This window comes from Musca autumnalis, unplaced genomic scaffold (genome assembly GCF_047663935.1).
Source record: "Musca autumnalis isolate F117 unplaced genomic scaffold, ASM4766393v1 scaffold_1, whole genome shotgun sequence".
NCBI lineage: Eukaryota > Metazoa > Arthropoda > Insecta > Diptera > Muscidae > Musca > Musca autumnalis.
Genome location: NW_027411644.1, coordinates 148,627,246 through 148,636,658, shown reverse-complemented (window position 1 = coordinate 148,636,658; position 9,413 = coordinate 148,627,246). Strand labels below are relative to the sequence as shown.

At 38.8% G+C, this 9,413-nt stretch overlaps 1 protein-coding gene across 1 annotated transcript; it reads right to left on the bottom strand.

Annotated features, from left to right (window-relative positions):
- Positions 1 to 3,290: 3,290 nt before the first annotated feature.
- Positions 3,291 to 8,495, bottom strand: LOC141388900 (uncharacterized). Its single transcript, XM_073959567.1, has one exon. It carries the CDS (start codon positions 8,493 to 8,495, stop codon positions 3,291 to 3,293), a length of 5,205 nt encoding a protein of 1,734 aa, XP_073815668.1.
- Between the last annotated feature and the right edge of the window lie 918 nt (positions 8,496 to 9,413).

Below are 9,413 nucleotides of genomic sequence, written 5' to 3'. Positions count from 1 at the left end.
GAGAAATGTGGATGATCTTCTGGAATATATCCCGGATGCCTCTTTCAATTTTTTATGGAGATTGAAATCGTCGTGGAGATTTTGTAATCTTTCAATTTCCAAGCATTGTTTTTGTATTTGTGCATTTTTTGCAGCCCGAGTTACGATTTTAATTTCCTGATTTATTTCCCAGTATTTTTCATAATTTATGTTCTTGTATTTTCTTCTTTCTTTGCGTAGAGCTCGTATTTCCTTTTCTCTATTAGACGCTGTAGTACCTAACATATTTATAGTTATATTGTTGATGAATCCTTTAACATCATCCCATATATTTTCGCTATCTTCTACGATGTTATTCAATTCCGCGTTTAGTCGGGTTTTTATCGAGTGTCTCGTTAATTCATCATTAAGTTTATCAAAATTAACCTGCTTCTGCGGTTTTTTCTTTCGTGTGATTGCCAGTTTTATGTGTATTTTGCAAAGTAAAAGGATATGATCTGAGGGAACGTCAGCGCCAGGATATGTGGAACATTTGCTCACACAGGAAGCATGTCTCTTATTTAATAAGATGTAATCTATTTGGTTTCTTACAATATTTTCATTGTTATCTTGTGGCGACTTCCAAGTATACAAACGCCTCGGATGGAGGCAAAACAGCGTATTAGTAACTTTGTATTTATACTCTTGGCAGAATTGAATTAATCTGTCGCCTCTTTCATTTCGTTTACCTAAACCAAATTTTCCTGTTACATCAGTTGTTTCTTCCTTCCCAACTTTTGCATTAAAATCTCCCTGGATTATTGTAATTTCGTATTGTTTCGTCATTGTCAATAATTTTTCCACATCAGTATAAAATTGTTCTACTTCCTCATTGCTACCATCACATGTAGGCGCATAAACTTGTATTACATTTATGTTAATCGGTTTTGCGGATAATTTAATCATCATTATTCTGTCCGACACTGGGAAAAATCCTGTGACGCTGGGTGCAGTATTGTTTTGTACTAGTATAGTAACACCTTTTCTGTGGATTCCGTCAACGTTGCCTGAGTGATAAACCTTTGTGTTCTCCCAGAAGAACTCTGAGCTTTCAGTCCACCATGTCTCACTTATACCCAATATATCTATTTGTAGCCGTTTCATCTCGACTCCAAACATTCCGTGTTCCGATGTTAAGTTTTGTTTTACCTCCGGGGATTCTTAGCACCCTCGTTTGGCCGGAGACTGAGGGCCGATTGTTATTTTGTGTTTCCATTTTCATTGTACGATTTTCATGGGATATTACTTTAGTGGTTTCCCGTTGCCTTCTAAAGGGTTTAGAGTTTCCATCTCTGTATACAGCCGTTCCTCCTGGAATTCAGTCGCTTTTTGCTGCCGCCAATCTTTTGGTCAGACGCTGCCATTTTCCTTTTTTTTTTTTCTTTTGGTTCGCCCCGCATATTTTATTTCTGCGGTACCCGCCATATCTGATGAGCGTTCCCCTATCCACCACCTGGGGAGGCGTCCGATGGGGGAGAAAAAGATGAAAAAATAACTCCGCACGAACAACGAAGTCTACGTACTAAATTTCAGCCATTTCGGTGAAATAATAAGGCTAAAACCTTCAAAATACCGAAAGTCGGGAGGTACCGTTCTATGAAGACCTATACCGACAATTTTGGGTTGGAAAGTTTTTTACCACCCACGAAGCCTAAGTACCAAATTTTAGCCATTTCGGTGCGATAATGAAGCTAAAACCTTCAAAATAGCGAAAATCGTGAGGGGGCTATATGACAAATGGTCCTATACCGACAAATTTCTGGTGGAAAGTATTATACCCCCAACGAAGCCTCAGTGCCAAATTTCAACTATTTGGTGGGATAATGATGCTAAAACCTTAAAAGTATCGAAAATCGGGAGGTACCTTTCTATGGGGTCTATATCAAAACGTGGCTATTCTTGACTAAGCTACCCGTAATATGACAGTTGATGTTTCCTGCAGTCACGAAACTTCTCCACCGAAAATCGGTCCATGGTTAGGTATAGCCGCCATATAACTTATCTAGATGTCGAATTTAGCTATAATTTCTACAACAGAAACTTACTTCATCCTAAGTAGCCATCAACTCCACCTAGGCGAAATAACTTGCACATCCGAAAATAGCGAAAATAATAAACTTAAAATATTCCCTTCATGCTTGAGATCTCTATTATTTTATGCGGCACAAGTTTGGGGGTTCCAGCAATATGAATGTGTTGAGAAATTATTGAAATTCTTTATTAATAAGTAATCAAGTGTCAGTCAGCTGTGCTGATGGAGATATACCCTCAGCCTCTGATCAAAAATATACATAAAATATATTGGTTTTTTATCACAGTCTGCTTCAAAATAGATGGATTCTCTTGGTACCAATGAGGGGCTTTACCAAATCATTGACATACACGCAGAGTGTTTTGTTCCGAAACAAAACTGAGGGCAAATCCCAAAAACAACAAAATAAAAACACCGGTGGAGCACACTTGGAACCAACAAAGGCGAAAACCAGGCACTTTAAAAGATAAATAAAACACTTTTATTTTCCGCACTTGCGATTTTCAACAAAAGAAAACACTTTCCTTTTTTTATTGAATTTAAAAAATAAGGTGTTCAAATTCGATTTAAAAACAAGTACGATTTATTTTATTGCGCTATTCGGACGTCTATTCCGTTCAACGAAAAAACAACGAGTGAATTCAAAAAACAATAAAAAAGCTAAATATTCGCTCCATCAAATTCCAACGAGTGCGCCATCTTAGCAACCAGTGAAAAATATCCCATGCTTCAGACAGAGTGGCCAGATCAACCCTTGATGTGATGGTTTGACACAACCGATAGGGATTCCAAACTTCGATCCTTCACGAACGTGAACATCCCGGTCACCTTTCAGTCTTTCGGTCTTTATCCGAAGAATTAGACGAACGAGGTCCTTTCTTCGGTTGAGATCTGGACGAACTAGGTCCTTTCTCATCAGCGCCTTTCTTCACTAAATCTTTAGACGAACTAGGTCCAGGTTTGTGAAGCAAAGTGTGGTGCGTATCTCCACATTTTTTGCACTCCCCTTTACTTGTGCATGTGCGCCATGTGTGGTCGTGTCCCAAACAACCGGCACAATGTTGGTAAATGGACACCATCTTCATCCTCTCAGCGTACTCCATGCTCAAAAATTTCTTACAAAAACGAAGTGGATGATCGTTGAGACAAACGCGACAAACAATCCGTTTCTTGCTCACACGATTTTCGGCATTGTACTTTTTAGCTTTAACCATGATTCTAAAATAAATAAAAAACAAATCTAGTTGGAGGGTAACACGACCAATTTAACTACCGGCCTAGTTATAAGACCACGTTCAGTCTTGACCTCTGCAACGCGCACAAGCTGATCGACGCCTGGCAACACTTTAACAATACGACCTAACCTCCATTCGTTAGGTGGAATATTATCTTCTTTGACGACTACCATATCATTGACTTTAACATTGTCGTCTGGATTTTTCCATTTGTTACGTTTAGTAAGCTCCTTCAAATATTCTTCCTTCCAACGTAAACATAAGCGTTGGTTTAAAGCCTTAACCCTTTGCCATCTGTTGAGAATTGATTCAGGAGCCTCGTGTATTTCGGGTTCCGGTTGTGACAATATAGGTCCGCCTATCAAAAAATGACCAGGAGTCAACACATCAAGAGAAGAGACATCATCGGACATAGGACACAAAGGCCTCGAATTTAAACATGCCTCTACTCGAGCTAAGAGCGTCGAAAACTCTTCAAACGTATACTTCAGATTCGCTGCTATCCTCCTGAAGTGATGTTTAAATGATTTAACCCCAGCCTCCCATAAACCACCCATATGTGGTGCACCTGCTGGGTTAAAATTCCAAATCATACCCCTCGTTGAATAATTTTTCATAAGTTCGGGGCCAACCGTTTGAATAAATGTCAGAAATTCACTTCTCAAAACCTTTGATGACCCAACGAAATTTGTTCCGTTGTCCGAGTACATCTCCTTTGGACAACCTCGACGGGACACAAAACGGGAAAAAGCTGCCAAAAAAGTAGCTGACGATAAGTCGCTTACCGCTTCTAGATGGATGGCACGTGTGGCAAAACACACAAAAAGGCACACATACCCTTTGGTAATTAAACAAGCTCGACCTGTATAATTCTTTATATCATAGGGGCCAGCAAAATCCACCCCAGTTCGAGTGAAAGGTCTATCGAGTATAGTCCTAGAAAGCGGCAATGAGGCCATCAGTTGACTTCGAGTCCGTTTGGCCATTATGGTACAAACACGGCACCGACCAATGGACCATCGAATTAAATTCTTTGCTCTCGGTATCCAAAATTCTGTTCTTAGAACCCGAAGCATCAGTTGATTACCGCCATGCAAAGTCACTTGGTGAATAAAATTAATAAGAAGCCGTGACATTTTACAATTATAAGGCAAAATAAGTGGATGCCTTTCGCTAGGAGGCAACTCCGTAGCATTTGACAGCCGGCCACCAACGCGCATTAAACCCTTTGAGTCAATAAAGGGATTTAAGCTAAGTAAACTACTTTTCGAAGAAAGTTCTTTGTCATTCGATAAGGAATGATACTCATCAATGTAGTAAACCTGTTGAGCAATCATTACTAAACGTTCTTTTGTCCTTTGGATCTCTTCGGAACCAATCAATTTTTTGGAAAAACTTTTTTCCCCCTTGAGTCGATCAACAAAACGGAACACATACGACATAAGACGCAGAGCTTTTGCATACGATGAAAATTGGTGCAGAATATCATCATAACCTTTGATAAAAGTAGGGAATACTTTAACCTTTCTCCCTTCTTCCTGCGTATCGAAATGACCAATGTCTTCTACCCACTGGCTACTCGAATCTTTAAGCCATGAGGGTCCATACCACCAGAGCGGCTCATCTACAAGAGTTTGAGGTCGAATACCTCTACTGATCAGGTCTGCAGGATTAAATTCTGATCGAACATGCCTCCAATTGTGTTTTCCAACCTTATCAACAATTTTCGACACTCTGTTAGCAACAAAGGTGTTCCATGAACTTGGTGGTTTTTGTAGCCACGCGAGTACGACCATGGAATCAGACCAACAATAAAATTTAGTGTTCTTCTCATCAAGACACAAATCGGTTCTTACAGATCCCATCAATTCTGATAACAAAAGAGCCCCGCATAGTTCCAACCTAGGCAATGAAACAACTTTCAACGGAGCCACTCTTGATTTTGCCAACAACAAATGAGTTTGCACTGATCCATCATCAGATGCAACCCTCACATAAACACAAGCCCCATAAGCTTTCTCAGAAGCGTCTGAAAAACCATGAATTTCAACTTGAGCGCTTGGTTGAAAACCAACCCATCTAGGGATTTTAATATTGTTCAACGAAAGATAGTCAGCAACGAATTGTTCCCACTTATGGAGTATTTTCGCGGGCACTACTTCATCCCATCCAATTCCTTCACTCCAGATCTCTTGCATCAACATTTTTGCCACGACGATCACAGGGCCTAACCAACCTGCGGGATCAAACAAACTGGCAATAATAGACAAAACTTCCCTTTTTGTAAAATTCGACTTCATCTGGATGGGCTTGACGGAGAAATAGAAAAAATCACTCTTGGCATTCCATCTAATGCCTAGGGTTTTGGCGTTACTCTCATCCTCAATCTCTAAAAACTTTTCAGACAGAAGATGATCTGGTGGTAACCCTTGCAAAATTTGCTCTTCGTTAGAAGTCCACTTCCTCATAGAAAACCCAGCAGAAGATAGAGCACAAACCAATTGATCCCTAGCTTCTATTGCTACTTCTAATTCATGAGCACCTGCTAGGGCATCATCCACGTACATCATTCGACGCAAAATTTTGGCCGCTAAAGGCAAGTCCTTTTCAACATCTGACGCTAACTGAAGCAAAGTTCTAATGGCCAAAAAAGGTGCACAATTTACACCAAACGTGACTGTCTTCAATTCAAAATTCTTTAAAGAGGCTTTAGGATCCGTACGAAAAACCAATCTTTGAAACCTTGTATGATCCTCATTTAACCAAATCTGTCGATACATTTTCTCAACATCACCATTGAAGACATAACGATAAAAACGCCAACGAATTATCAGTAACATCAAGTCGTTTTGCAAAATCGGACCCGGATATAGAGTATCATTCAAACTCAAACCTGTAGTGGACCTACTGGAGGCATTAAAAACCACTCTAACCTTGGTTGAAGAACTTTCCGGTTTAATGACAGCATGATGTGGCAGATAAAAAGAACTGGAGCCCTCATCATCTTGTGTCACCTCAGTCATATGACCCAAAGACTCATACTCTTCCAACACGTTATCGTATATAACTTTGAATTCCGGTTTCTTGCACAATGATGATTCGTTTCGAAAAAACTGTCTACAAGCTCTCATTCTTGACAGACCTAGACCCTTTCCATTCTCATACTGAGGTTTAAAAGGCAAGGAAACGACATAACGACCACCTGATAATCTTCTCGTGGTCTTTTGGTATACATCCTCACAATATTCTTCTTCTGGACTGTATTCTGAAATTTTCGGTGGTTCCTCTAACTTCCAAAATTTCTCTAACAATTTGTCCATTTCGACTGCCGTACAAAAAGAGACACAGGTCGTAAATGACCCCGTGTTCGCGCTAGCAATCGGACCTGTCAGAACCCAACCGAAAATAGTCTCTTGGGCCAAAAGCGACCCTAGCACATTTTGTTGCATGCCACCCAACAAAATCTGTGGATAAATATCTCCACCCAATAGAATGTCGACCTGGTCACTCTTAGCAAATTTGGGATCAGCTAAAGGCGCAATGCCCAACGAATAAATATCTGGAATGTCCAGAGTGTAACTAGGTAGTTTTCCAGTCAATCTTGGCAAAACCAAACTAGAAACTTGGACTTCAAAACTATCACTATGAGGCGATTTCAACAAAAACGTACATTGCTTTTCAGTAGATCCCGCTAATGCATCATTAAGACCAGAAATTCTTGCTTTTACTTTCTTAATTGGAAGGTTAAGTCGTCGCTGAAGCTTCTCGGAAATAAATGTTGCCTGAGATCCCGAATCAATCAAAGCTCTGGCAGTAAAAATAACACCATTGACGTCAATTTGGACAATGGCCGTTCCCAATAGAACCTGTTTCCGAGTAGCAACAAAACAATTCTGCACCCTGGACTGAGTATTATTTATGGCCTGTGCAGCCTGTCGACTAGTACTAGGTTGCGCATCAGAATCGGTAATCACAGCTGAATTACTCTGCTTAGAATCTCTATGCAAAAGAGTATGATGCTTTAAATTACATTTTGAACAACTCATCTTCTTTGCACATTGATTCAACTTATGATTGTTGCTGAAGCAGTTTAAACAAAGATTATTTCGTTTTATTACAAGAAATCGTTGTTCCTGGTTCATCTTCAAAAATTTCGGACAAGACTTCAACCAGTGATCTTGAGAACAAACAAAGCAAACATTTTTATTTGTATTCGTCTGATACGACTTCACTCCTTTGCTCGGACGAGAAACATCATGAGAACTTTTGGATCCAGAAGACCTAACATCTTGCGAACGCGTTAAGTCATACACTGTCTCTAATGACTGAAATCTGGCTGTCAAAAACTCATCAAGCTCAGACCACTTAGATACCTCAGTTTTATTTCTGACAGTCTGCTCCCAAAGCGATAAGGTATTTGTGGGCAATTTGATGGAACATAAAAATACAAAAATTGGATCCCAACTATCAATGTCTATTTGATGTAACTTCAGGGCCGTGATGCAATTGTTAACGTCCCTTTGGAGTCGTTTAATTTCTCCAGCTGACTCATTTTTTACTGTTCCCAAATTAAATAGGATCTTTAATTGACTATTCACTAAGATCCGCTTGTTCTCGTATCTATCTTTTAGATTTGACCAAGCATTCGTAAAACCATCGTTTGTCAAAGGTGATTTTTTAACAATCTCCAAAGCCTCACCCTGAGTACTTTGGCGTAAATAAAATAATTTTTCCACCGGAGTTATAGATTTACAATTAATGTATACAGCGGTGAACATGTCTCTAAAAGACGGCCACGACAAATAATCACCATAAAAGATCTCCGTCGTGCACGGAGGTAAACGCAAACGATGGTCGGCAACATTGCCTTCCGAAAAATTTGTTCGATGCCTCGGGCTAGCCATAGTGGACGACAAAGTAGAGTTGTCAACAAAGGTTTGGGATAATTCACCCATTAGCGCTGAACAACTCATAAAGGCTTCTCTACATTGTCTATAGAGAATAGCTGCTTCATCTTTGGATCCACTATTCTCAATGCAAACATGTTCATAGGTAGAGTTAATTCTACCCCATAACCGTTTCAATTCAGCCTTTCGAGGCTCAACATCAAACAGAGTCACACTACTCTTTGTTGCATTAAACTCTGTTTCAAATTCTAATAGCAAGGCAGCAAGAGCTTTAAATTTAAGAAAAACTTTCGATTCTGCCATAATTTTCTTTCAAAATCTCAAAAATTAAATATCAGGAACACAACAATTTCACTAATTTTGCTCGAAAAATGGATTATTTGCAGCAAAATATATGTATGAACAACAAACACTGTTGAAAAACAGATATAACCACCACAATTGGGCGTTTTTTGATAACCAGCACACCGATAATATGTTATTGTTAAGTGAAGGACGACTCACCTTGTTATTACAAGTCTCCTTCTAGCATAAACTGCACCTGTCAATAGCAATGGGCAACAACAAACAGCCCAGACAAATTTGCATAGAAAAACCACAAAACTTGATATTTCAATTAAAAGCAAAAATACACGAACGGAATTTTTCTTTGTTTTTTAAAATAGGTAGCAGTCACGCACTTTTTATAATGAACAATATTTGGCAAAAATTCAACCGAATTATTATTCACAGACTTTGACAGATGTCCGTCCGTCTGTTTCAATTCCAAATATTCTTTTATCTCTTAACAACAACACACTGGCGATCACTTTCACACAATTATACAGATGTAACTTTTTATTATTCCTTAATTTTGCTATTTCACTTTTTCAAAAAATATTTTAATTCAATAAAATAATAAAAATGATTTGCAAATTATAACAAGAAGGAAAAATGCAAGAAAAGAAAAAACCAAAACACACAAATCAACTAACAAGAAGAAGAATAACGAGTAACCCACTGTTAGTTGTTGGTGTTTTTTCTGTGTTTATCTGTCAAAAAACGGCGATCAGCTGTGACGGCGTTGCCAGATCAACACTTTTTGGACCAAAAATGGGGTACTCCAAAAATTTTTGGGAATTGTTGCAAATAATTTTTTATTAACAAAAATGTTAATTTTATATAAAAATTAAACAAATTATATGCAAAAACGATATCGTTACCTGAATTTCGCCAATATCC

Coding starts and splice junctions, on each gene's coding strand:
- LOC141388900 (XM_073959567.1), bottom strand. CDS start 8,495: ATGGCAGAATCGAAAGTTTTTCTTAAATTTAAAGCTCTTGCTGCCTTG.